Below are 27,479 nucleotides of genomic sequence, written 5' to 3'. Positions count from 1 at the left end.
CTCGTATTTAGCTAAACATGATTTCACGATCCGATGTTCCTGCTGATCTCGCAAATCAGTCATCATGGTAGGAAGCGTAAGAAAGACAAACGTGTCTTCCTCAGTTCCATTTCCACTGATCTATCTTGAGTTCACAAACAAGATTACCTGGCTTCTAATACGATATACAGATGATACATCAAATCAACATGATATCTAGGTACATATTGACGCGTTTCATAACCTAATTTCGGAATGGATTTAATCCGTTGTTTACGCTAAAAAGTAATACAGTGAATAACCAACGTTCCATATCTCTTGATGGTATATTCCTTTACTGATTGTTGGGAAACTGGCTTTTTCTGATCCATAATTGGTAAGAAGATGGCAAGCTCATCTTATCCATATGATGTTGCATCTCGTTCGCCCAATCGTTATAATGCTCATATCTTGATCTAACCATATAATACTTGCGTTCCTACCGTGAATTTTGACAGAAGCCGAAGTTGTGTATAGCATAATTGACTTCGCATTCGACCCAAGGTGGATGTTAACGAGAATGGAGAATACAACTACAACCCGGCACCATGTACAATTTCCAATCACACCACCTCAGACACCCGAATCTTCAGCTTATCAATCACCACAAGCAGAGCAACACATCAATCACACTGCATATCCCTCCTTTTCATCGTCTATACCTGATCTGGATCTAAACTCTGAACCCGGAAAAGAAGACTATTCTGAGAATCATGAATACCTGGACGCAGATGATATCAAGTACAAATGGAGAAAGGGCATGAGTGAATCCGAGAAAGATGCGAGAGAAGATTGGTTAAGCTCGAAGAAAGGTAGAAAAGGCTTGAGAATCGTCATCGTAACGGGTGAGTCTATGGAAATTGAAAAGGATTCTCGGGTTAGAAGCTGAAATTATCTTGGTAGAAAATTTCCTACCAAAAGTAGATGGAGTAACCCGAACTCTATCTCGCTTGCTGGAACATCTTCAAACACAAGGACATGAATGTATTCTTCTTGGACCAGCTTCAAACATTTCAACATACGCTTCTCACCCTTTAGTAGGTACATTAGGTATCCCATTAATTATTTATCCAGGATTAAAATTAAATTTCTTAAGACCTAAATTTTTAAGCGTAATTAGAGAATGGGAACCTGATGTTGTACATTTTGTTGATCCAATTTGGTTAGGAGCTCAAACTATATTAGCAATGGAATTAGGTTGGGCAGGTGATAATTGGATTTCAAATGAAGGTCCTCAAATTGGAAAAGGATTAGGTGGAGCTGTTGTTGCAAGTTATCATACGTAAGTAAATGTTCACTTGGAAAATAAAGAAGGACTTTATACTTATAACGAGTGGATTAAATACGATAGAAATCTCGCAACTTACGCCACTTTGTTCGGCTTATCGTTCCTTACACCTATAATATGGGCTTTCCAATCTTCCTTATATTCTAAATTATTACTTACATTATGTCCTTCCCCATCAACCAAATCCATGCTCGAGTCTCAGTCTTTTTCGAGTGTTCGTCTTTGGCCTCGAGGTGTGGATTTAACGCAATTTGGTCCTCAAAAACGAGATGCGGCATTGCGGGAAAGTTGGGGTATAAAAAGGCAAAATAACGTAAAAGTTAATACCGAAGAAAAGTGCAAGATTGAAATCAAAATGGATAATGCGGGTTTGATGACTCCTCCTTTAACACCTTGGAACGGACCGATAGATAACAATCCTGATTGCGAGAAAGGGGATAATCGATTAGTTTTGCTTTACGTCGGTAGGATGTGAGTCACGGCTTTCCCCCGCTAATTTCGCAAGTTTTATCTCCCAGAATGAAAGCTGATAACATGTCAATAGATCATGGGAAAAGAATTTACAAATTATACTATCAGCCTATTCTTTTCTGAAAGAATTTCTTCCAACGGGTACATTATTCCCTAAATTAGTTTTTGTGGGTGATGGACCAGCTCGTTTGGATTTGGAACAGAAGTGTAAGAAAGAAGGCTGGGATGTAAGTTTTATGGGTCATAAACAAGGTGAAGAATTAGCGAAATGTTATGCTTCTGCGGATATTTTCGTTTTTCCAAGTTTCACAGAGGTAGGTCCTGTCTTTTCACCTATTCTGATGAAGAATATCAGCTGACTTTCTTGAATATCAGACTTTCGGTCAAGTTGTTCTTGAAGCTTTAGCATCGGGTCTAGTGAGTGAACTTTCAATGAAACTACTGAAGACGATGTGATAATCTAATTTAAAATTCCTTTAGCCTGTGATTGGTCTTGATGCAGAAGGGACTCGAGATTTAGTTCAACATGGTAAAACAGGTCAACTTTTATCGTTACCCCATTCTAATCAAGAATTATCATGGGCACAAGTTTGTAAACCTGATTCACCGTATTTTCAAGAAATTTCAAAGGGGTATGCCAAGTTGGTTAAAAATGCTATGGTCGATGCAAATTTAAGGAGAGAGATGAGTAAATGTGGCTCAACAGAAGGTATCAAAGGATATACATGGTGGGATGCAATGGAAGTGAGTATTGGTAATTAGGACAAAGTAGTCATCACAAAAGTTATTGACGTGATAATCATAGTCATGTGTCGATGGATATCGAGAATCAATGAGGATATCCCGCTCGAAAAGATCGATAGACGTTATACCTCATTCACCAGATGAGCTTTCTATCGAAATCATCAATTCACCAAAATCACGAAGAGGTCTTTCACTTGTTAATAGGGTAGTAAGCAGAAGATTAGCTTACAAAGAACCGCATATTAAAGTACAGAAAATCAGGAAAAGATGGATAAGTAGAAAAGGCGAAAATGGATGGTTTACATTGAGTAAATCATTTTTTCCATCGACTCACAACGTGCATATGCGGTACATTGACGAAATTTTTGATGATTTCTCAGGAACATTAGTGAAGATCATCATGACTATTTGTTTAATTTACGCTATTTACAGACATCACCATTCTCAAATGGCTTCGGAATCTTTCTTAGCTGCGGAGAAATTGACAACATGAGCTAGAACGTTCTTAATCCTGTATGTCCCTTGTACGCTTGTATATTTCTACTTTTACAACGTTTGTCTCTATATTTGCGGATAAGGTATTATAATACTTTCCATTATTTGTCAACATGTATTTGTATATCGCTATCTCAGTATAATAAATCACTCCTTACTGTCAAGAAGAGGCTTCCCTGTTCAGCGTGTGTGATGATGCCCATTTACATGCATCATTTGGAATTGTAAGATTAGGCCTTCCAGCTGCTAAAGGAGCTATTTCGAGTGATGATATCATAACAGTACCAACATATCTTTTGTTTGAGCGTAAGATATAATGGAAAGTAGGATGCCACAGCTGCTGGCTCGTTTAAAAGCATGATGATATCAATCATATTTCATTATGACATGCATGTCATCCTTTCGTACTCTGAAATATGAAAGGATATGTCTTGTCAATTCGCAAAGGAAAGAGTATGCGTTTGTAATTCTGACTCACAAGCCATACTGTTTATAGAGACCTATCTGCTCCGAATCAGTGGCGAAGCCCATGCAACTTCCACTTCTTTTTCTAACATTCGATTTTCCATACAGTGATATGTTCATTGTAAGTGGTATCTACCTTTTCAACAGAAGCTAAGTGATCTGATCTAAAATAATTCGAGTTTTGTTATTCTACTAGATGTCATCAGAAGGGAATGAAGGATCGCTTAAATTCACTGGGGATGGTGATGATACTCTTATCGAGTTTAGGGATGGCGAAAAATTCAGATTGTCATTGCACATGCCCGAACGTGAAAAGGATGACGAATGGCAGGATTGGACATCATACCACGAAGAAAGCAGAAGATCATGGGCAAGTACGATAATTGATATCAACACCGGAGTCAAAGAGTGTTCGACAATTGACCCTGAATCGTGAGTACATATCCTCTTTTTTGTCAATTTTGTTTTCCTATGCTCCATTTGAAGTCGAGTATACCACTGAATACCATCGTACAGGGCGAAAGAACTTCTTAAAGCTGCTTATCGAGATAACGTCTTCCAGAACTTCTGTGCTCAGAACTTTTACGCGATTTCACCTTATGATGGCCTTTATCAAACTCTTCTCGAATATGGAGTTCAAACTTATTGTTCCTCTCTTAAGGATGATCCACTTTATCTCAAATATTCCGAATCACGAGCTCAGAGGACTTACAACAGTGTCCTCACCGTCGACAAAGCTATCGACCGGTGGAAACAGTGGGAGGAAAAGAAATCAGAGAAGTAAGGATAATTGGTGGATGAATCTTAGAATTGAAAGTCTGTTGATTCGATAAGAAGTTAAACTTCATTCAATTAATCATTTTTATCTTGTTTTCTATCTCTTCTTGATCAATCAATCAAGCTGCTCTGCGCCTGTATATGCATATGTTTCCTCTATCGCATCCTTGCTTTCCAATGTGTCACTGCCACAGCTTATCGATAAGCAGTCAAAAGATCACGAGTCTTGCTTGAATATTCTATTTTACCTGGTAATGCAAACTTTAGTTTCGAGATGTGTCATCCCGTGGTAGTAATGTCGGTCGTTGTGATTCAAGCCGGCGGCAATTGGTATCAGAGGTTTACTACGTCATTCTGTCAGAGCGAGATTCGAATGAGATCTGACTAACCCTTCAATTCGATCGATTTGATTCCCCATTACCTCCACTATTCCGCTCCAATACTTTCTTTTTATTTCTGAATACCTTCGGCCAATGGTGAAAAATCGTTAAAATTAGTATTGATAACGATATAACTAGCGAGAAATTACTTAATAATATGATCAGAACCCGTTGAAAAGCATGTAGTAGTATATTATGGCCATAGGGCTTGATCATCAAAATCTCGGTTTATGTCAATATTATGTGTCGAATATCGTCAACATCGACGTCACTGATGATTTTGCGATTGAGTTCAAAGGCTTTTCAATGATAGATGTGATTGGGACTTCATCATCAACTTATCTGTACAATATAACCTACATCTGATGGCTGTTTTCGACTTATCTTCCTCTCATTTATTAGATACACTGAGATCTGGTAAATCACGACTGTAAAAAGGTCGAAAATGCCTTTCAACGCTTATCAAACAACAGCTTTAGGGACTATCATACGTTTCGTATCAGGCAATAGATTATTGAAGTATCGCGATGAGATTGACGTCCCGGAACAATATAGTAAAGAAGGGATAGCCAGAAGAAACTTGGAACGACAGGAGAAGCGATCGAAAAACAGTGGTCCGTACGGGACAACTTCACGTCAATCCCCTGGAGATTTCAATGAGCCTCGGAGAGATTCACAAACGACCATAGTGGACGAGCAAAACAACAAAGCCGCTAAGGCATCGAATGAGAAAGCCCAAGGTGAAAGGGGGAATGAGAATGGTAGAATGGCAGATAACGATGGTCAAGCGGAGCAAGGTACAAAGGATGACCCAACTCTAGTTACTTGGTACAGTGACGATGACCCCGAAAACCCGTAAGTACATAGTCATGCTAGCATGATTACTTGATGGATCAATTCTATAGCTGCTCAAGACCTTGAGACCGTTGGGAGGCTGAAACGCATTTGATATAGACAAAATTGGTCAACAGGCTATAAGTCATTTGTCGCTTTGCAGATGTCTTTCCTTACATTCGCTGTCTATATTGGATCCTCGATCTACTCATCAGGTATAGAAGGTGTAATGGCACAATTTACGGTCTCTCAAACCACCGCTTTAGTAGGCTTGACTGTCTTCGTACTGGGTTACGGGGTTGGTCCAATGCTTTGGTCTCCAGTTTCGGAACTGTCCAATGTAGGCAGAATGCCAGTTTGTGAGCTCTCGATATGCACTTATCGATGCTTGATGGCGCTTACGTATTTATTCCAATCAGACGTCGGCACCCTCTTCATCTTTGTTGCTTTGCAATTCCCTACTATCTATGCCAATGTGAGTTTCGTGATCGCACGGTGTAAATCAGTCTCATACACAGCTCTTTGACTAATAATCCGTGTATCTGCAGAATATTCATACGTTACTGGCAATGAGATTTTTGGCTGGTTTCTTCGGAAGTCCCGCTTTAGCAGTAGGAGGGGCCACTATGGGAGATGTGAGTAATGCTTCTTGTGACGAAATATCAACGACCCACTGATATAGTTTTCTTTGCCATAGATGTTCAGACCGAAACATCTAGCATATGCAATCGGTGTGTGGGGTTGTGGTGCCATATGTGGCCCAGTCATCGGTCCGTTGCTAGGAGGTTTCACATATCAAGCCAAAGGATGGACTTGGCCTTTATGGTGAGTAATGCCTACTATGTTGCTTTCAAATACTAAGAAGCGTCCATAGGGTACTCACATGGCTTTCTGGTGCTTGTTTGGTCTTGGTCCTCATTTTCTTCCCTGAAACCTCAAGCAAGAATGTGAGTTTTTATGTTCACTTTGTCGCTCTGCTGCTCGAATCAGAATAAGCTGAGCTTGGCCCTCTTGGTCGCAACAGATCCTCCATAGAAGGATGGTCAGATTGAGAAGAATAACAGGTAACGAGGAGCTCAAAACCCAAGCTATGATCGATTCGAGCCATCTTTCAGGCGGGCAAATAATCTCTGAAACTCTTCTTCGACCATTCATTCTGTTTTTCGACCCGATCCTGTTGATATACAATACCTACCTCGCTCTCATTTACGGTCTTCTCTATATCTGGTTCGAGAGTTTCCCGTTGGTCTATATGGAAGTTCACGGCTTTAATGCAGGAGAATCCGGTACAGCGTGAGTAGGTCCCTCTTTGATTTTCGGGCGGAAATGCTAATATGAATAATAGGTTTATGGGTATTTTTGTCGGTGCTTGGGCGGCTTGTGCTGTATTCTGCTGGTATATTCATAAATACCTCGAACCCATTTTCGACTCAAATGGTGAGCTGCGTTTCATATAATGCAAGTAGTATTACTATGAGCTGACTGGATAATATACAGATGGTGTGATTCCATGTCCTGAAATCCGATTATATCCCGCACCTATCGCTGCCGTGTGTATTCCAATCGCCATGTTCGGTTTCGGTTGGTCAGGTCAATACGAATCCGTTCATTGGATCGTACCTACTATCTTCACTGGATTCTTTGGTATTGGTGCCTTTATCTTGTTTCAGTGTATCTTTGCATACTTCGGGTAAGTAACCCATCATGAGAGGTCAAGACCATGTGCGCGAAACAAGCTGACAATGTCTGTCTTTGACTTGTGTAGTGATGTATTTTATACCGAAATGGCTTCCGTTCTCACATTGAACGATCTATTCAGAGCATCTTGGGGTGCAGCTTTCCCCTTATTCGCGAATGCCTTATTCAAACATCTTGGAATTGGAGGTGGCAATAGTTTATTAGGAGGTATAGCATGCCTTTTCGTTCCCGCACCATTTTTGTTCATCAAATAGTACGTTTTCCCGCCTTCTACTAATCCCTTATACGAATAGCTCTTGCTGAGACACGTGACGTTGTGTAGTGGTCATAAGATTAGACAGAAGAGTAAATTCGCTGCTAACAAAAGCTAAGATATGGGCTCACACCTTTGCCTTATCTACAATCACAAAATTAACTCCTCCAGATCTTACGCTCGCCTGGATCCCAGAATCAGTGATATCGCATATCACGGCAAAGTGTCTCCTGGAATAACGTCAGATGTTTCCTTGTACCAAAGGATTTTATAATTAATCACACTGTAGCCATAGAGATACAAACACATTTATAATATACATCATATTGATACAATGCCACAATACTGAAGTTTATATTTTCAAGTTGAAGCACCATTGACTATAGCGCAAAGCCATTATTCCTCCTTCTCCCGAACCTCCTTCCCATGACCCTGTCTTTGAATGCCCATTGCATACTCATATACCAATCTTCCACCAAGCATAGCGGCTGTAACCCTTGTCAGTTTTGATACTCGATATTGATGATGACCAAAAACAAGTTGACTTACAATAAAGTAAAGCTGGTAATGCGATAGCATTGAGAAGGAGTGTAATTTGGGGTAATTTCTGTCCGGGATAGTACGCTCCTCTGTACCTATTGCAAAAAGAAATTTATCAGCATTAAAGCATTTTCAGATATAGAAGTTGTTCGACAGATGTATTAGATAGAATAATAGACTTACCAATTATAACCTGCTAAACCAACTACCAAGTCATTCATACTAGCATGTTTAATTGTCATTTTGATCTTTCTACCCCCTGTATCTTTCATATTCCAAGCTGAATCAATCACTTTATTCCAATCTTTTCCTTTTTGGATATATTCTTTTCTAATTAATTCATATGCTTCACCTAAACCTGTAATAATAGCAGGTAAAGCAGAAATTACTCCTAATCCAGCTGAATAATATGCTAATGTATTTAAAGTTGCTCTGGGAGGTAAAATTGATTTAGGATAAAGTGACAATGGAACTAAATCTAAACTTGTTATTCCAAATGTTAATGTTAAGAAAGCAATTGGCCAATGTACAGTTGCTGGATGAATTGGATGTCCTGCTGATAATTCTTCATGTCCTGGAACTTGACCTTGAAGGAGTTGTGAAGATTCGTGAACTACTTCTTCTACCTTTTGGACGGCATCTGATGATCTAGTAGATACTGGCATTGTGATTTTATGCTCGAAAGTATTGTTATGGTTATTGCTAAGACTTCGATTATTGACTTGTACTAGCAGGATGTGTAATATACATACCAATCGATAAGTCGTCAAGTCTGATATATATACATTTAAGATTCCTTACTCTATGTTGTCATCAAATGGACCAACCGGAATACGATGATGACAGTATGACGATCAAATGATCCCAATATAAACATATTAGATCGATCAAAATGACGTAACTCGGTCACTCTCCCTGCATTCCAGCGTTATGGTGCAAGATCAGGTGACATGCATACCCTTAATGGCTCCCGTTGATTGCTTTCAACTCGTATCAAGCAGTGTCAATCGATTTACTGGTATATGCAAGATTTCTGAGTGCAAATTCACGAGTAGAGTAGTGCATGAGTACTTTTACTTTGTTCACTTTTGATATGTATATAAGTTATAATCCTATGTGATATTGGATATATGCAGGAAACAAACTTTTGAGAGAAACTCAACTATGCTATTTATGCTTGATTTTATATATGAATGGTATTTTTTCCTCCCTGTCTTTTTATTCCGAAGAATTTCCGTCTATCGCTTAGCACCTGTTCTTCTTTTACCTCTCAAAGCATTCTTTCCCCTTTTAGCGGCAGAAGCACTGGGGACTTGTTGACCTTGAATAAACCTTACTAATTCTTCAACACTTTCAGTACCTCTTGCTCCAACGTCAGAACCATCAGCTACAGGTGCACCACCTTCAGTAGCAGTGCTACCACCAGCAGGAACTTGACCATTGATATCAATAGGGTGTCCTGCAGCAGCGGCAGCAGCAGCTAAAGTAGCTGGATCAACGATTCTGACTCCGTTGGTTCCATTCACACCGGTCAAAGTTGAACCAAGTCTTCTCTTTCCAGCAACATTTGAACCTAATGAAAGTCTTTCTTTTGCAGCTTTCAATCTCTCTTGAGATTCTTTCTTTAGCTGTTCATTTCTTTCTTTTTGCTTCTCGACATTATCAATGACAGCTCTGAGAAGATCGACATTTTTCTTGACTTCTTTAGTTTGTGAATGATCTTCACCTAGTCTGGCGTTGAAAATGGTCAAAGCTTTTTCAGAGGTAGTCAAGGCGGAAGCCATATCTCCAGACAAGAAGTGTGATTGAGTGAGTTGATGTAGTGATTGACCAGTTTGTATGTGAGCGTCCCCAAAGAGAGACAGAGTCGATTCGTACGCTTGCTTTTGCAAGGCAAGAGCAAGAGTAGTTTCGTTGATAGCTTGAAGTACGACACCAGCGTTACTCAAGACAGTGTTGATTTCGGCATGATCAGGACCGTGGATGACATCCCAGAGTTTGAGTACGTGTCTAAAGTATCGAAGGGCTTGTTGAGCATTTCCTTCAAGATTCTCGAGCATGGCAAGATTGAAGTAGTATCCTGCGGTTTCGTGGTGGTATACACCGAGAGTTCGTTCAGCGATGGTGATAGCTTGACGTTGTAGACGAAGTGCAGTAGAGATGTCCAATCCAAGAGGTTGATCGGGATCAGTGTTGGACCCTTCCTGTTGAGCAGCGGCGGCGACTTGTTGAATCTTTAGCCTGGCGAGTTGATGGATGGCTTGGGAGTATTGGTTGTACACCGATGCTACCTCGGGGTGAATGACTGAGTGAATGTTCTCGTATAATTGCAGTCCCTCCAACATGAACTCCAAACCAAGGTCGATGGATCCTCTATTAATGGTGTTTCTTCCAGCTTCAAGGATTTCTTCAGCAACAGTTACCTGAATGCTCACACCTTAGCACTTTCCTGCCGCGCCACGTCGCACTTCGGATTAGGCGAAAAACGACTTACGGAAGGAGCAGTAGACTTGACAACAGGCACTAAAGTCAATATATCTTCGGCCTCGAAAGAGTGAGCTCTTTTGACCGTAGGAGTCTTGGTCTTCTTGGCCTTCTTATCCTTCTTACCGTCCCTTTCTTCCTCATTTCCGTTAACAACATCTTGGTCTTTATCAAAGAGGTAATCTCGTTGAGCAAGTTGGAAACCAAATCGAACGGCCAATTCTCTCAGAAGTTGCTTCTTCTTTAGACTTTCTTCGAAGACTGATTCTTCGAGCGAAAATCTGAATCTTGATTGGACTTCTTCGACGATCGATTTCCTCAAGGATTCTGGGGTGAGCTTTGTGTATTCCGGTGATTCCTCTCTATCAGATACGCCGATAGGGTTGAACGTAGCCGAGGGCGAGGAGTTGTATGAGGTTCCCAAGAGACAGTTGAGGAAGTGAGAAATGGCAAATGTCGAAGTTTCGGGCTGAAGGTTAGCAATCAGAGATCGGAGGATATGCTTGGATGCTCGGAAAATCATTTCTTGTATCACGAGGGTCTAGAAGACAGGGATTGATCAGTGCTATGCTAGCCGATTGATACTGCGTATCAGGTGTAAAATAGAGACTCACCTTCAAAGTGGCCAGATGTCCAGACTCCTTCTTCTCCGCTCCATCCGGTCCAGCGGAGAACTGCTTGATGGTGGCAGCCAGATGTCCAAGATATCTCATGTTGATACCTCTTCCATGCAAGTGCTTCGTCAAAGAAGCTCCATCCATCAATCCAGAGGTGTTACCAGTAAGAACGTCCAAAACAACAGCAGGAATAGCGATGGATCTAAGGAAAACTGAAGCATCTCTCACAGCCTTGATAGATGGATCAGACTCGTCGTTGACAGTCGAGGGTAGGAAAGGTTTATCGCTCTCAACTTCCTTAGAAGGGATTTGATCGACGAATGCATCGGGGTTAAATCTGAGCTCGAATTGCTTGATATCGCCTACCACGCTTGCATCAAGTGGTTTCTCCTCCTCCGCTCGGTGTGCTGCAGCGGCTTCAGCTGCAGGTGATTGTTCCTCCTTGAGAGCTTCAACTTCGGCTGCGATACCTTCTTCAGGTTTCTCATCTGATTTCTCCGTTGTCGAAGGCCCGGCCTCTTTGGAAGCCTCTTCGTTCTTTTTGGTTTGAGCTTTATCCGCTACACCTCTTGCCCATCTCTTCAACTCTGATTCCCAGAATGTTTCAAGTAATTCAGGTCGAAGCATGGCGAGTCTGTGAGGGTATGTACCTTTCTCAGTGGAATAATCCTTTTCTAACCATTCGATATCAACAGGTGACAATCGTTGAGCGTCAAGCAGATATCGTCTGCCATCGGTACCCTTCAATCCTTTAACTTCTGAGCTAGCGTAAAATTCGAACTCTTCACCTTTTCCATCTTTGATTTTGTGAGCAGCTAATCTTTGCGCTTGTCCAATCTGCGACATGAGTTTGTGAGTAGACTTATCCCAATGGATTGAAGTTGGTTTTTCGGAATCTAGACCGTAAATCATCATTGGGTTTTCACTTTCACCTTCAAGACCAGCTTCGGCTTCGATTTCAGCGGATTTATCAGCTTCTTCTTCAGTAGAGGATTTAGGTGATTCCCCAACTTTGACCCAATCTTCCTTCTTTTGACCATCAGTCTCTTCGGTTGCAACCACTTGCGCAGTTCCCTCGTCTTCCTCGTCTTCTTTTCGTCGATTGGAGAATATACCAGGTAAGATAGATTGACAGATCCATCTTTTACCTTGCCAGTCGACGATGGTGTGTCCAAGCATGTACAAACCATCCACGTCAAGCTTGTTGAGAAGTTTAACACCGGCCGCATCTTTGCCGTGAGAAATTCTCATGGCTGCATCTCCACCTAGGTGACCGTATGCGTTGAGAGCGTCAGAGTCCCCTTGAGTGATGAAGATATTGGATTGAAGGTACATGTGAGCTTTGGGATCTTCCGAGGGGTTGATAGAAGGAATGTCACCTCGCTGTCAAATACAAAGTATCAGCATCATTTCATACGTCAGCCATCGCGATTCAACACCCGAAGGACCGAAGAAATGAAAGGCTTCGATCAGTGGCTCAGATACTTACGGAGACGGTTTGGACAGCCCGCACAGCAGCCTGGTCAAACTCCGCCCACACCTTTTGCAACATCTTCTCTCTGAACACCCGCTCTTGCATGTTAGTTCTTGGCAATTCTCGAATACCTTGAATCTCTTCGTTCCAATCTCGAGCAGCGTCCACACTGTCCGCACCATAAGCGCCAGTGTGGAGGAACGCCAATTGGGTTCGGAGGATTTCGGCGGATGTAGCTGGTTTAGGTACATTTGCCAGCCATGGGTAAGCTGGTTCAGCTTGAGGTATAGTCACTGTTGAAATGGGATCAAGTGAGGGAGGTTCCGTCGATAAGGGCGACAATCTAGATATTCTCTCAGAGAAGAGTGGTGAGAGGGAATGGAGGAGGTCTATCAAAGAGTGTATTGGTGAAGAGATCGACCCATTGTTGTCGGATCGAGGGGACGGGTCAAATTGGTTTACATTCGACTTGGATACGTACCACCCTCTGGTTGTACAGATGATTGTCAATGTTTCACCTTCTAATAAAGCGACTTGCAGATAAAGCTGATGACCTAATTGACGGAGATGTGGTGGTGGAGGATTGAAAGGTGAGATTTGGATAGATCGTAAACATGGTGTTACTTCCAAGGGCGGTTGACTGAATGGTAAATCTCCAAAGTTTGTGCTTGTCCATGAATCTCCTTTCCAATCTGAGAACGCATGCGATTTATCGTTGGAAATAGCTCGTTTCACTTTAACCAATTCCTTTTTCCCACCTTTACCCTTTCTACCGCTAGGCAAGGAGACTTCCACTTCTTCGTACTGAGTTTCACCGTTTGATGAGAGAACTCCGTCTCGAACAGACTCGAAGATTGTTGACCCTGGTTGAAGAGCGAGAGATGTCGAAGTGGTGTTGGCGGTGGAACCTGCTGGAGCTATGAGTTCAAGCAATCGAAGAACGGATTGCCTAGCAGTGAATTCCCCGTATGGCTCTGCGATATGAGTTCAGAATCAGTTATTCGTTATCAGATGATACTTCATACCGTGACTACTTACCCCTTACGACCTCCAAGGTCCTCTGACTATCTTCATCCAGATGAGCGAAGGCGTCTTGAACTTCCAACCATTCATTCAATTTCTCTCCTGCTCGGATCTCGCTAAGATCTTCCTTTTTCGTAAAGACAATACCTCTTCCATCTTCACCTTTAACGAAGGGTAGACGCAGGGAATAAGGACCAAGCCAATATGCTCCAACCCAGTCATTGATCAAGAGCTTTATATCTTGCACTGTCTCACTTGGTTGAGGAAAAATGGTGAGTCGATCTCGGGTTTCCGATGAGTCTTTCGACTTCGGGATAGTACGTGGACATGTAGGAGTAGGGAATCGGATAGTGACAGGAGGTACTGTGCACTCTTATGAGCTGAATCCCACCATGCAAGCCAAGAAGAAGATAACTTTGACACATACAAGTAGCAACTTCCTGTTGTTCCTCTACTTTTTCTTCACCATCGACTGGAGTGACATCTTGAACTGGAGCAACTTCCCCATTAGGTTGTTGAGGCTGCAGCTGTTCTGGCTGTTCTGACATGATTACGACGATACACCTGTAATGTACAAGAGGTAGGTGCCAATCAGAACAATGTATTTATTTACCTATGAAAGCAGATGTAGTCTTTAATGCTTTATGACCTTTTTCAGACTTTTTTCGATGAAATCTATGACTAGTTGTAGGATATCCGAGAAGCCACGTGGTCACCATGCATTCGGACATCTTAACCGAGTTTCGCCGATAGTAATAGATTGCTATAAGCTCTCTTGTATCGATGTTGAATTACATGCATGATTAATGCATCGCCAGGTTCTGTACATGAAAAAGCATCTTTAGTATTATCATGCACCGAGATATATGTACGAGCGAGAGCGATGGTAATATGATATGTAGCGGATCCGCAATGATAAAACTTGACTCAAAACTCCAGGGTGAATTTCCCCTCCACCAACCTAGTCCATCCCATCTCAACCTTGTAATCATAACCTTATAATCGTCTGGGATCCGCACATGAGAACCCATTGGTACGCCTACTTATAATAATAATGCCAGCACCACCTTTTTTGACCCCCGAGCAAATAGCTAAAGCAGCAGAAAGGAAAGCAGCTAAAATGGCCAAAAAGAAAGCTTTAGCAGAGGGCAAAGTAGAGTTAAACGATGATTTGAAATCGGAAATTGAAAGAAAGAGATTCCTGAAAAGAGATTGGGTATCTGTAGGCTCAAGCAGTGATCGTAAAGAAGGCAATGTCAAGATCGTGACCTGGAATGTGCGTTTACAAGCAGTCGACATCGTTTATTCAGCTAATATATTTTGAATAGGTTCTCGCTCAAACGCTTGTTCGTGAGTGATTATAAGAAAAAAGCAGTACTCCCTTTCAAGGCTTTCACCTGCTGACTGTTTCTTATTAAAAACAGGAAGAGAGCTATTCCCTGGCTCGGACTGCTTGCGGTGGTCAGATAGGAAAGCTATGCTTCTTGCTGAATTGGAGCACCATTCTCAAGCTGATATAATATGTCTGCAAGTGAGTCATCGTTTCTTGTTTTTCCCCCTCTACCACACTTCGACGCGCTGTATAGGATCGTCTCTAACAACAGATTCTATAGGAATGCGATCGCGTAAAAGAATACTCAACGGCTTTACCGAATCATACTCCCATCAAAGGTTCTGGACCAGGTAAACTTCACGGTCTAGTAATATTCTATCGAACATCCAAATTCTTCGTTAGAGCATCCAAGCTTTTACATCTAGATGAGGAACCATTATTGCCACTAGTTACGGATGAAAGTGAAGAACAAATAGGCCCAAGGCAGAGAGGTGGTAGTAGACAAACAAAAAATGTGGGATTGATAGCTGCTCTAGAAGAGGTAGATGGTGACGGAAGAGGAATAGTAGTCACAACAACCCATCTGTGAGAGATAAGCATCAATCGTAATTGCACCCTAATCATGTCAGCTGATCCTGATCATTTTAAAACATAGTTTCTGGCATCCTAAGTGGGTTGTTTGACTGGCCATCTCCACTGTGAGATCACAAACTGACGTCTACAATCCCAGATATGCATACGAACGGGTCAGGCAATCAATTATTTTGTTGCGGAATATACGGCAGTTTCAAAATGAGAACGGATGTACTTCATGGCCAGCAATCTTTGCAGGGGGTAAGTAAGTATGCGATCTTAGGAGAGACTCTTTTCTGACTAATTCGTACCCACGTAGATCTGAATACTCAACCGTCCGAAGCGACTTATCAACTTCTCGTCTCTCCTCATACACCTTTACCTGACACCATGATAGAGGAAATCACATCATCCAGAATGGTTCACGATAGCGTGATCAAAGTGTCGCCTTCCTCTTATTTATCCGATGTATCTTCAACTACCGCTACTGGAAGTAATACACCAAATACAAAGGAAGACGAGGAAGCTGAAGGCGAGCTACCGGATAGTAATGAAAAGAGTATAGCCAATACTCGATCACCAAGGGATACTGATGGTATATTATCGGTTGAGGAACTAGTCAATGCAATGAGAACGATTTTACCTACTGAAGGTGCGACGAGTGCTTATGGCAATTCAAGTTGGGCTGGCGCCGATAAGGAGAACTTTGACAAAAGAGGTGGTTTCAATCAAGTTCAAGGCGATGTAGTTGGGAAAGGCGAACCAGCATATACTTGTTTTACACCTCTGTTCAGGTTGACGTTGGGTGAGTTAAATTCTACTCGCACAATATCAGATAACACGTTACGAAGCGACGCAATCTCATGCCATTTGCGCAGATTACCTCCTTCTGCTTCCTCCCATCGACAGCAGTCTTAAAGCGGAGATTACTGCTGTATACGCTCCGCCAAATATCGAAGACCTAGGAGTAGGATTACCTCGCAAAGGGATATGTGCGAGTGATCATTTGGCTATGGGTTGCGAGGTGAAGTGGTAGACCCCAAGCGTTGAAGACATGACCCGAGATTTCAGTATAGGCGCGAGGTAGACTTCGTCTGTTGCATAGTCCGTAGAATCGCATAGAGAACAACCAGTTGATTTAGCATTACAGAATGCCGAGAAGCCTTTTTGGCTGAAACATGATACAGATATGCATTTCAGTATCGGTTTAGCAATCCCCGTAATTCACGGTAACGTGACATCTTCCTACCTCGGTGGAGGTTGACCAAACCATTTCAGCAGCATGACGTCGATTCTCGTCACTGAGCAGTACTAGGGAGGAGTGATTATCAATCCAAACATGCAGACCAGACCATAAAAGGGAGAGCCTAAACTTTCAAAGGCGGTGTAGACTTTATCATCCTGTCGCCTGATGCTTTTAGCATCACATAGAGCTTCGATCCCTAACATTATCAAATCATCGAGATACTTGACCACAACGAGAATAACCAAGATGCCTATGCCTGATGAAAACGTTCATCCTGTAGCTACTGGTTTGGCTAAACAGACTGTTGATAAACATCAAAAGGAAGAAGAATTAACATTTTGGAGTGGCTGGGTGAGTGAGCTGAACAATCTACAACGCATCTCAGCTTCAACCCTACGGATGATACTTTAGACTCGAAGAGCTGATCATAGTCTTATTCGTAGTTTTGTCCCTTCAACCAGGTATGATGATCACCCACTTCATCACCGTACTTGAGGTAATAGCTGACTGTTTACCTATAGCGAATCTGGATGGCATTGGAGGAACGTAAAATTCCTTATCAATACCATGAAGTCAACGTGAGTCACAAAGCTCTACCACTTTTTATTCCAAATTCCTTTCCCCCGGGAACAGGAGTCCTTCTCAACCGGATGATATGATCCCGTTTACTGAGATCTCAAATCGTTTGTCGTAATAGCCATATAAGAAAGAACAACATTTTCTCGATCTAAATCCCCTCGGACTAGTGCCTACTGTAGAAATCAAGTCTAAAGACGGTAAAAGTAAAGCATTATACGAATCTGATGTTCTTGTGGAGTACATCGAGGATCTCTTCCCAGACAGCAAGGAACATCCGTATGTTATTTTAACCAATCTCAGCTTTGTCTATTCACTTCGTTGCCATTTTAGCTTATGAATTGTTCGGACAATTTAGATCAATTTTTCCTAGTGATACATACGAGAAAAGTTGGGTAAGGTTGAACGTTCAACATGTATCCAAGGTATGTCAGTATTTTTATTCATGGTTCATAGAACTATGATTGAATGAGAATTTGTTCATCTTAGAAAATCTTACCGGCATATTTTAAACTTCAACAATTCCAGGATTCATCAGATCAAGATAAAGCTAGAGAAGAATTGTATAAAGGATTAAGAACATTAGCCGAACGAGTAAAAGGTCCTTATTTCTCAGGAGAACAGTTCACAGCTGTTGATCTTGCTATAGCACCTTTCGTTAGAAGATTTTATAATCTAGTTGAATTTAGAGGACTGGATGAGAATCAAGTGGGGAATGGTTGGTTAAAATATAGGGAAAACCTTATGAGTTAGTTAAAATCCTATTCAGTTTTTCTATTGCGCTGTTTTTTTATCACTAAGACGGTTATTGTTATGATTGATTCAGATCGTGAATCGCTCAAGAATACTAGCTCAGAAGATGAGTACTACACAGAATTACTTGGAAGGTAAGTCATCTAAACTATCTCCGCATTCCGTGTGCGAACACTGCAGGTTGTATTTGTTGACCATTGATTCATCGATATATAGGTATCTCAGAAACGAAGCTCAATCGGAAGTAGCTAAAGCTACAAGAGGAGGTCAAGCTTTACCATGAGAGGTATCATGATGGACGATCTGTTTACAAGCCATAACCTGACTTCATGTATGTATGAATTTTAACATTAAATGTACCTGAATCTTGGCGGATTAAAACGTCAATCAATCTGCATCGTTGAGCTATTTCATACTAATATGTTGCGGGATATGTGCGTCTATACCGAGAGCCTACTCTCCTTTAACCAAGGACTATTTTTTTCGTCCCTCTCTTCCGCAGCAGGAGTACTTCCAGAGAAAGTCACTGGATATTCACCTTGGTCGGCGAATGAGCCACCTGGTGATGAGGGGATGAGGTCATGTACTGCAACATCGACTTGAGCTTCTTTAGCTGGAAAGAATTTGTTGAGTGCTAAATAGACGATTATTGCAACTGTTGTATAAACGATCAAATCAGCTTGCTGTGTCATTCATATGAACGCGGAAACTTTCGGGGACACTCACAAATATCACCCGCAATATTGGAAACCATGTAAATATACTGGATATTTCCGATTGCTACTGTGCTGTTTATAGCATTAATCATACCGGGTAAATTGGGTGCGATTCCAACGATCAAAGCAACATAAGCCCTCCAATTCCAACCTTTACTAAAGCTATAAATCCCTTTAGGTCTATATAATTCGTAGATGTCGATTTTCCGTTTCTTCACCACGAAGAAATCGATAGCCATTAATGCAGCTATGGGAGCAAGCACGATGGAATACGAAGCCATGAATGTGATGAAGTTGCTAGCCGTTGAAAGGACTTTCCAGGGTGCGAATCCCCATACACCGATGGTAATGGCTATCATTTGACCACGTTTGATATTGATATATTTGGGTGCTAATGAAGTTAAATCGTTTGCCGCGGATATTGAGTTTGCCGATATGTTAGTGGTGACATTCGATAAAGCCCAAATTAGCGAAGCGAGAAACATAGCTGCTCTTCCACCAGCTGAAGTGTTCCAGAGGGCCTGAGTATTAAGATTCATGAATCATAAGCGCAAAGTCAAACTTCATTGTACTTTGACATCTATCGACTCACGACAATATCGTATGATTGATAAAAGGAGTCGGAGGTACCGTAAACCGTATTCAAGCAGGCAGCAGAGATAGCAGCGAAGATACTTAGGAAACTGAATAAGAATGGGATCGCAAGCAATTGAACATAGGTTGCAGATGGTTTCTTGCAGTATCGAGAAAAATCACCAACGTTGATACCTAGTAAATGATATAGTAACCTCGTTAGCTTGTTCGTCAACTCCTTTTCAAGAGAGAAGTTAGGCAGACAGTACCCATGTTCCAGGGTCTCAAAGCAGTTTGAGGCTAGAGAAATGGAAACGCGAAGGGGAAAGAAGGCAGATAAGGAGGAACGCGGCCAGGAAATAAACCGCGGAATGGACGGTCAAACTCACTCAACGTTGCCCAGACTCCTTGCGTGGCAGTGACCGAATACATAAAAGCAATGAACCTCTTGGATCCTGCTGGTACTCTATCGGGTGGATTTGACAAGGCTAATGAAGCCAAAGGACCAGCCTTTTTAACGGACTAGAGGCGAAACGTAACGCATGAGTAAAGTTCTTCTGTAGCGGGAGAAGGACTTAGGCCGCGACATTAAAAACTCACGTAGATCAGGGTACCGACAGCTACAACTGGAACCAGTATAGCTTTGATATTGAACACCCATTTGAGTTTAGAAGGGTGGATAAAAACGAAAGGGAGTTGTAAAAGCCTGATTGACCATTGGATCAGTATACGCCGTAATCAGTCCGGTTGAATGATACTGAGCTTACCAAAACAGAAAAAACGATAAGAAATCACGGGAAGTAGCACCTTGACTTGCTGGGATTGTATTCTTGAGATGGGCGTATTGAGGCCAGATAGCTTCTATCATCAAAGAAATGAAAACACCACCACTGTCGAACGTAAAAGTCGTCAGCCAATCTCGCAACGATATTGGCTTGATAAGTGGGCTGAGAGATACTTACGACCATGAATTGATTGACAACCAGAAACAAGCTATCACCATTCTTGAAAAGACCACGAACTTCGATCCCCAGTATCCGTAAACAGATCTGGATGTGACCGCGAAAGGTGTATGTAGCTGCAACATCAACGGGCGGAGGGTCAATCAAGGTAACGCAGTCGACACTTGAAGTGATCACACGAGCATGGAAGGAGGAACTCACCACTGCACCAACATAGGCGTTTGCTGAAGATACCGATATGAAGAGTGAGCTTCACATAGCTCCGAAGCAGTGACGCATACCGATGAGTGGAGCTTACCAGTGATGACGATAGAGACCAAAACACCACCAACGAAGATGGCCAGACAACTCTCCCACCATGTCAACCCCATTCCGACGAAACTTGCAACGGTGGCCCATTGACCAGGTTGCAATACATCGGAAATCCAATCTGTGATATGAATCCATGCGAGTCAGATCGTGTCGCTCTACTTCTTCTTAGGGATCCATTGATGCTCACAGGTGAAAAAGGTCCATCCTGTCCACAGACGATGTTCTTGTGGAGCGGGATCCATATCTGCGTTCACCGAGTGCCCAAGTCAGAGACGTGCAAAGCATATCTAGCGAAGACCATTTCAGTACGAATCTTGAACATACCCTTATTGGTCCACACATTGTCGGGCGCTATGCACGATTCTTCCTTGGGCAATACCCATGCTGAAGGCGATTTGGTCCTCTGCTTTAGTGTCTCCGCTGCCCCCATTTTTCTCGATGTCAAGTCGCTATGGGTTCCGAGTCAAAAGGAGTGATGAAAGGAATTGGAATTTGACTTCAAGTCGCCAGTTATGTATCGAACATGTATAGATAGCTTTTGTATGTAGATAAGCAAATAACACTGATTGTTCCCACAAGCCAAAACAGTGATTCTTCCTTATCTTTGCTCCATGAAAATATAAATTCCATTTTCTTCGGAGGCAGGCTAGCTTGAATTTTTTTCCTCGCTTTTTCGGCAGATCCCGATCGAATCATGATATGAGATGTACCCGCGTGGATCCTTTCATTGTTCCTGAGTGATTCACCCTTATCTTTGATTTGGGATTGGTTTAACGATCAATTTTAAACGAGAGACTCGTGGATTTCGCTTACGTACGCAGCCTTACATCTCTTGGCATTTGCTTCAATGTCTACTGATGCATTCGGTATGCAATTTGAAAGCAGAGGTCATATCAACCAATCTTTGATTTCTTTTTCTGCCAAAGACCCGTCCCATGCGCCTTGTGCACTCTTTTCACCGTTTGCGCTTTGTCTGAATAACTCCTTGAACGATTCTACATATTCTCCTTCGAGAGGTACTGGCCATGCGTGTGCGCAGAGGTAAGGCATGTCTAGTTATTTGATGTTCAAATTAGTAACACTATTCTGCATGATTTGGTGTTTTCAATTATAGGTATACTTACCGCCTGTCCTAGGTGTTTGATCAGGTAGAACCCATCCAACTTTCTTCCAAGCTGATATTCTAGCTACTTCAACCCTTAGTAGGGTCACAGCTGGATCCTCCTTGAAGAATAGGTTAAGCGTAGTCGGTATTTGTTCAGCAGCTGAGAAATGGATGAATCGATCGTTAAGATCTAGTTCCGTCAAGAATTGATGCGAAGAAGGTATAGGAACCGGAAAGGTGAATCTATTTCATCCAGCAATGCATTAAGAACGTACAACACGAGGATGGTCAAGAATATCTAAGTTGACTCACCTTGTATCGACCGAAGAATGAGGGATGATCTTGTATATATATTTTGGTACCGCTGACATCTTGCTTGGACTCGCTCGCCTGAACAGGTTGAGCATTGGATAACAATGAGCTTATGTTGTTGCTCATACAACTGACATGCTCAATAGGTGTAGTAAACATGCATGTGAATTGCAACATGATGCCATTGACAACAGCGTGGACGTCATGACTTTAATAGCCAGGTTGATTAGGCGTGCGACTGTGATGATGATCCCCAGGGCGCGCCTCTGATTGATTTTGTGGTTGCAGAATGCTCCGCGACGCACCGCGGCCGTCAAAGGGATCTGTGAGGATCTTGCGTTGTTATTCCCCAATAGAGTAACTATTACTAATCTCGATGTTTTCTTCAGCTGGGACACCCACCGAAGCTGCCTCTTACCGCGGTACTCCGTACGACTCCGCGGTATGATCATGTCGATCACTTTAAAATCTTAGTAAATCCACGTTTCATTGACATTACGATTTTTATTTAACATCATCTGGACAGATGACTTCGAGCTAAATCTTGGCTCTGGAATGGAAAATTATTACTGTGATGATATCCTGTCAGCCATCATTCAGCCATACCGCGGATCTTTGGTGGCTACCGCGGTATGTTCACCAACATGGAATTTTTTCGAAGAGGCGCTGTCATGTATATATATTTACGATATCTTACTCATCTCTGACGTCTAACATACTTACACTCTACAAAGATCCACTACAACTCATACCTTATTGACTAACTTTACACATATTACATAACAATCCATAGATACATCAGCTCAATCTATTAAGACTTACACTCATCAAAAAGTATAGCATAACCTCACAATGCTCGAACCTATCGAAGCTGAATTTGCTAGACCACCTATTTACACAGCAGAGCAAGAAGAAGCTCTGCGTGATGAAGAAGTTGAATCACCCGGTGTACTTTCTCAAGCTGGATTAGAGAGACATCGAACTCAGCTTAGTCGAGTTGCCAGTACACATTTGACAAGAGTCGGAACACATACACCGGATAGTGCGGAAGTGGAGAAAGGTGACGGAGAGATCTTGGTCGAATTTCAAGAAGGTGAAGGTCCTAGAAATTGGCCAAAAGGGAAGAAATGGTATGTTTGTCCCCTTCGTTCGTAAATACAATGTCATGAGACTGATCATAATATGCAGGCTCGCAACGATGTCGACGTCCGCGTTGTGTTTGACAGTTGCACTCGGATCAGCTATGCCTACTGGTGACCTTTCAGGTACAGCTGAGGGATTGCATGTATCAGACGAAGCTATTTATCTGTCCATCACCCTTTTCGTTGTCGGTTTCGGAGTCGGTCCCCTTGTTTTCGCTCCTTGTAAGTCATTTCAGGCACTTGATCATTCGATTAATCGCTGACATACAAACGCATCTGGTATGATAGTATCTGAGATCATCGGGAGAAAACCAATATATTGCATATCCATGTTTTTCTATTTCATTTTCACTCTACCATCTTGTCTTGCGAAAAACATCGCTACTATGCTAGCTGGACGTATGGTAAGTCATTCCCCCTTACTTACAAGGTGCCTTCATCAGGCTGACAATCACACAACTTAGCTTGCTGGTATCGCTTCTTCTGCTCCAATGACGAACGTGGGAGGTACTATCTCAGATATTTGGGCAGTGGAAGATAGAGGTATCCCTATGGCTGTTTTCAGTAGCGCCATCTTGTAAGTTCAACATCAAATTCTATCTCAGATCCCTCTACATTCACTGATATAAGCATTTTAATTCAGCATGGGACCATGTCTTGGGCCATTATTCGGTGGTTGGATATCTTACAAGACCGGGCAATGGAGATGGATCTACTGGGTCCTGTTCATCTTAGTCGGTGTCGTATTTGCTGCAACATTGATCATGCCAGAGACGTTGGGAATAGTCATACTTAAAAAGAGAGCCGCCAAACTCAACAAAGCAAACAAAACAAATCGATATGTTACCGCTCATCAAAAATTACATCAAGCGTCAGGTGTGACTTTCGGTCAGACTCTGAAAACAGCTATGATCCGGCCATTCATCTTGATGTTCCTCGAACCAATCGTGCTCTTCATGAGTTTCTATCTCAGTTTTGTTTACGCATTACTCTACGCCACCTTTTTCGCATTCCCAATTGCTTTTGAAGAGATAAGAGGTTGGAACCCAGGTATGACTGGTGTAGCCTTTTTATCCATCGTGGTGAGTTCCAGTCTGAATGGTTGGAGTCTCTGGCACTGATTTATTGACCCCTTCGATTTTCAGATCGGTATTTTCTTTGCTCTGTTCCTTATGCCGATACAAGAAAAACTTTACGCCCGTAAACCTGGTTGTCCCGAATCGAGGTTATATCCAATGATGCTTGGTGCGATGTGAGTACCCACATCCTTGAGAGAGCTGTCCGATCTCGACGCTGACCTGTTGCTCATGTCTTAGCTTCTTACCAATCTCACTTTTCATCATCGCCTTCACTGGTGCCTACGCCAGAGTCCACTGGATGGGTATGATGGTTGGAGGTGCTTTATTCGGTTTCTGCATGGTTAGCGTTTACATCTCTGCCAACAGTGTAAGTCAAAGAACGTGCCCCTTATATTTTAAGAAACAATCAGGCTGATTCTCGTTTTGCTGTATCACAGTATATCGTTGATAGTTACGCAGATGTAGCTGCTTCAGCAGTTGCAGCTAAGACGTTGATGAGATCTTTGATTGGTGCAAGTGTGCCCTTATGGATCACCCAATTATTCGTGAGTCTAATCTCCTCATCCTGATTCGAATTAGAACACAAGGCTTATCGTGTGCCTTAATTCAGCACAATCTCGGTTTCCAATATGCTGGACTGTTCCTTGCTCTTGTATCTTGCTGTATAGGATTCATCCCATACATCTTTTTCTTCAAGGGAGAAAGCGTTAGGAAAGCCTCGAAACGGGCTATGAAGTCATAGAACACACGCCTCACATAATATACAGCTATAGAAATATATAATGCATACAACTAGATCTGATGCTATTATTTTGACTATTGCCGTGGTTTGCCATAGACTTGAGTAAGCAAAGCTTCAAGATCTTCTAGTGTGAAAGTTTCTGGTATTTCGAATTTGTCTGAGGACGGATCATTGCTCAGGACACTGATATTCCGCATCTCATGAGATGTATATGGGTCAAATATCCGTTCCTGGCCATAGGAATTCCTCATCACCGGTGTAGCTGAATCGGTGGATTGAGCGGAGGATGAAGTCTGACCTGTGGCTTGATCCGATAATTGACGTAGAATTCTCAGAGCCTTCAGATCCGCACTGCCTCCCCTTCCCTGTCCATCTTTGCTGGTGTGATCTGACACAACCCTCAATAGTCCTTCAGCAGCTTTCAGGTCGCCCATCCAGCCTCGCCAACTGGGATGCTCTTTTCCATCTCGTATAGCAGCTAGCGCAACCAAAGCACCCGCACTAAACAGCCTGGAACCTAAATTCCAGGAGAATAAGCATTTTCCTTCAGGCCATCGAAAGGTGATATGCCAGACATATACTTCCGCGGCGACCAGTAGCCTGTGAGCTGCCTCCAATGACCTGTCTAAAGCGTGTTGAACTATTTTGGCAACGTCGTAACTGGATGTAGGGATCGAGAGATACGGTTGATAAGCTTGTAATACGGCTGTCGCGATGCCGATGTTCTGAACGCAAGCTTGGGCGCATATCCAGGCCGGTCGATCTGGTGCTGTCAAGGGGCTGTCGCGAGATTGTGCGTTAGCAAGAAGGTCTAAGCTGAAATGACCTGGTCTCTTATCGTCGAATCGGTCGACGATATTGTCTATTACTTGAATATCAGGTGGATGTATATTTTGCGATGACTGAGGTAAAATTCTAGATAGTTCACAGAGAAGCTGAGTGTTACTGATCTTTGCGTCTATAAAAGCCCATTCGGTCGCAGTTGACTTCCGATTTGAGAATATTGGCATATTTGGAGGGGTTAGATCCGCCATCGTCGCACCGTTAGACTGCATGAATTCGTTGACGAATGTACGATCATCGAGCTGAGATTGAGTGATGTCTTCCCGTAGCTCGTCATCAGGGACGAGTACGGGCCTACGGACGGTCGCTAGAGGAAGCATGCTTGGTAAAACAAGTTTGGACGTGGTAATTCTGGGATGTGAGAAAGTCAGCTGACTGACAATGCGATAAATACGAGAAGGGTGGCACGCGGCAGTAATCGTGTTTACAAGAGGAGGTGAGGTTTTATGACAAGGCAGCTTAAAAATCAGGCCAAAGAAGAGAAATCTACGACGTAATGAGCAGATATAGACAATGTACGACTCACTTCTCGCCACAGTATATCAAATACCACATCCTCCTCCTCATTTCCTTCCAGAATGGACTTAGCACTATTGACAGCTCATCGGGATCCTGATGAAATCTTAAAAAAAGGGCGGCATGGAATACTTCGCCCATCTCAAACCAAGTCTCCGGTAATGAGGAGGAGCTATCGTAAATGGCCTCCTGGAGTCGAAGCATGAGAGAATGAAGGTGATAATACGCTATCTTGGGATCTGCGGATTGGGGTTGACTAGACACGAATTTAGCGGAGAAATGCGAGAATCGCTTGTGAAGGTATGAGAGTCTGTCGACCAGTTCACAAAGATTTCGATTGTCCTCCTCTGAACTGCCCTCTTGGTCCGCTTTACTGCCTATGACCATAGCGAGACACAGAGAAGCGAGATAAGGTGCTTGTTCAGTTGATAGCTGCATGTTGACGTGATCGGAATTGTTAGCATACAACGATGCTAAGTGTTGTTCGTAGGATGGTGCGTGGGTATAGCGGTTCAGAGTATCCAGAATGAAGTATTGTCGAATAAGTCGGTAGACGGTAGAGCGAGGGGGGAGTTGTGATAATAGGAAAGACCACTCGGTATCGTCATCTACCGCCCTTTTATATAGATCTGAGCGACGTCGGTTTTCCGGATTCTGATCTTTAGAAAGCAAGATGTCCACCCCATGTAGACGATCTTCAAGGCGACTCAATCGACTCTCGAGGGTGGTTGGACCAGGACCGGCGTTGATCGATTGATCTGTCGAAGTTGGGATGACTTGATCAATTGGACTGCGTTTCGTCAGTCAAAGGGATTTGTACGCAATTAAAATCTAGCTGGGTGATCATGTTCACTCACCCGCTCGAGCTTTGTCCTCTCCAGTGATCATAGGTGCATCTATCCTCTGCCTTTGCCTTGACGCATGATCCACATGGCTTACCTAAATCACAACGAGTCTTGAGGGATTTACATCGACTACATACCAGGACTGCTCGAGATCGCTTGACCCTCACCTGTCTCCGTTCAGTGTGATCGTTCGACGATGTGGGGCTGGGCAGTCTGTCCCTGATCATTTTGACAGTTGTTCATCGTGATCTCAGTGCTGCGGAGATGAGAAGCAGGCAAGGTATCTACTT

At 42.6% G+C, this 27,479-nt stretch overlaps 11 protein-coding genes across 11 annotated transcripts; 6 read left to right on the top strand and 5 right to left on the bottom strand.

The window, feature by feature from the left end:
• Positions 1-538: 538 nt before the first annotated feature.
• Positions 539-3,014, top strand: I206_100026 (uncharacterized protein; the record flags this gene model as incomplete). Its single annotated transcript, XM_070202117.1, has 8 exons — positions 539-863; positions 922-1,300; positions 1,370-1,777; positions 1,851-2,091; positions 2,153-2,194; positions 2,258-2,521; positions 2,583-2,829; positions 2,902-3,014. 8 exons carry the CDS (start codon positions 539-541, stop codon positions 3,012-3,014), a joined length of 2,019 nt encoding a protein of 672 aa, XP_070058218.1.
• A 663-nt stretch (positions 3,015-3,677) lies between these two features.
• I206_100025 (uncharacterized protein) lies at positions 3,678-4,265 on the top strand (the record flags this gene model as incomplete). The annotated part of the gene is made up of 2 exons (XM_019159525.1): positions 3,678-3,913; positions 3,998-4,265. The coding sequence occupies 2 exons, from the start codon at positions 3,678-3,680 to the stop codon at positions 4,263-4,265; spliced, it is 504 nt and encodes a 167-aa protein (XP_019007389.1).
• Positions 4,266-5,083: 818 nt separating this feature from the next.
• I206_100024 (uncharacterized protein) lies at positions 5,084-7,541 on the top strand (the record flags this gene model as incomplete). Its single annotated transcript, XM_070202116.1, has 11 exons — positions 5,084-5,493; positions 5,593-5,831; positions 5,892-5,947; positions 6,021-6,107; positions 6,170-6,297; positions 6,347-6,419; positions 6,497-6,765; positions 6,818-6,909; positions 6,970-7,162; positions 7,238-7,423; positions 7,493-7,541. 11 exons carry the CDS (start codon positions 5,084-5,086, stop codon positions 7,539-7,541), a joined length of 1,782 nt encoding a protein of 593 aa, XP_070058217.1.
• A 278-nt stretch (positions 7,542-7,819) lies between these two features.
• I206_100023 (uncharacterized protein) lies at positions 7,820-8,628 on the bottom strand (the record flags this gene model as incomplete). Its single annotated transcript, XM_019159523.1, has 3 exons — positions 7,820-7,911; positions 7,973-8,058; positions 8,147-8,628. The coding sequence occupies 3 exons, from the start codon at positions 8,626-8,628 to the stop codon at positions 7,820-7,822; spliced, it is 660 nt and encodes a 219-aa protein (XP_019007387.1).
• A 573-nt stretch (positions 8,629-9,201) lies between these two features.
• Positions 9,202-14,109, bottom strand: I206_100022 (uncharacterized protein; the record flags this gene model as incomplete). The annotated part of the gene is made up of 6 exons (XM_019159522.1): positions 9,202-10,386; positions 10,458-10,988; positions 11,062-12,447; positions 12,554-13,512; positions 13,577-13,924; positions 13,989-14,109. 6 exons carry the CDS (start codon positions 14,107-14,109, stop codon positions 9,202-9,204), a joined length of 4,530 nt encoding a protein of 1,509 aa, XP_019007386.1.
• Positions 14,110-14,615: 506 nt separating this feature from the next.
• On the top strand, positions 14,616-16,503 carry I206_100021 (uncharacterized protein; the record flags this gene model as incomplete). Its single annotated transcript, XM_019159521.2, has 8 exons — positions 14,616-14,837; positions 14,890-14,911; positions 14,986-15,092; positions 15,175-15,479; positions 15,550-15,564; positions 15,625-15,728; positions 15,787-16,272; positions 16,346-16,503. 8 exons carry the CDS (start codon positions 14,616-14,618, stop codon positions 16,501-16,503), a joined length of 1,419 nt encoding a protein of 472 aa, XP_019007385.2.
• A 456-nt stretch (positions 16,504-16,959) lies between these two features.
• I206_100020 (uncharacterized protein) lies at positions 16,960-18,325 on the top strand (the record flags this gene model as incomplete). The annotated part of the gene is made up of 8 exons (XM_019159520.1): positions 16,960-17,064; positions 17,157-17,174; positions 17,235-17,291; positions 17,411-17,568; positions 17,648-17,714; positions 17,779-18,037; positions 18,116-18,176; positions 18,259-18,325. The coding sequence occupies 8 exons, from the start codon at positions 16,960-16,962 to the stop codon at positions 18,323-18,325; spliced, it is 792 nt and encodes a 263-aa protein (XP_019007384.1).
• A 157-nt stretch (positions 18,326-18,482) lies between these two features.
• On the bottom strand, positions 18,483-21,035 carry I206_100019 (uncharacterized protein; the record flags this gene model as incomplete). The annotated part of the gene is made up of 11 exons (XM_070202115.1): positions 18,483-18,697; positions 18,769-19,279; positions 19,351-19,526; positions 19,721-19,853; positions 19,932-20,037; positions 20,099-20,221; positions 20,294-20,409; positions 20,495-20,517; positions 20,592-20,723; positions 20,793-20,849; positions 20,930-21,035. The coding sequence occupies 11 exons, from the start codon at positions 21,033-21,035 to the stop codon at positions 18,483-18,485; spliced, it is 1,698 nt and encodes a 565-aa protein (XP_070058216.1).
• Positions 21,036-21,493: 458 nt separating this feature from the next.
• I206_100018 (uncharacterized protein) lies at positions 21,494-22,081 on the bottom strand (the record flags this gene model as incomplete). The annotated part of the gene is made up of 3 exons (XM_019159518.1): positions 21,494-21,657; positions 21,730-21,953; positions 22,023-22,081. 3 exons carry the CDS (start codon positions 22,079-22,081, stop codon positions 21,494-21,496), a joined length of 447 nt encoding a protein of 148 aa, XP_019007382.1.
• Positions 22,082-22,874: 793 nt separating this feature from the next.
• On the top strand, positions 22,875-24,985 carry I206_100017 (uncharacterized protein; the record flags this gene model as incomplete). Its single annotated transcript, XM_019159517.1, has 9 exons — positions 22,875-23,152; positions 23,211-23,386; positions 23,453-23,568; positions 23,629-23,741; positions 23,808-24,246; positions 24,310-24,416; positions 24,481-24,610; positions 24,681-24,788; positions 24,854-24,985. The coding sequence occupies 9 exons, from the start codon at positions 22,875-22,877 to the stop codon at positions 24,983-24,985; spliced, it is 1,599 nt and encodes a 532-aa protein (XP_019007381.1).
• Positions 24,986-25,059: 74 nt separating this feature from the next.
• On the bottom strand, positions 25,060-27,416 carry I206_100016 (uncharacterized protein; the record flags this gene model as incomplete). Its single annotated transcript, XM_019159516.1, has 4 exons — positions 25,060-26,179; positions 26,355-27,120; positions 27,202-27,283; positions 27,327-27,416. 4 exons carry the CDS (start codon positions 27,414-27,416, stop codon positions 25,060-25,062), a joined length of 2,058 nt encoding a protein of 685 aa, XP_019007380.1.
• Between the last annotated feature and the right edge of the window lie 63 nt (positions 27,417-27,479).

The sequence above is a fragment of the Kwoniella pini genome, chromosome 1, assembly GCF_000512605.2.
Source record: "Kwoniella pini CBS 10737 chromosome 1, complete sequence".
NCBI classification, from domain to species: domain Eukaryota; kingdom Fungi; phylum Basidiomycota; class Tremellomycetes; order Tremellales; family Cryptococcaceae; genus Kwoniella; species Kwoniella pini.
Note: the sequence above shows the minus strand (reverse complement) of the source record. Positions and strands in the feature narration are given on the sequence as shown.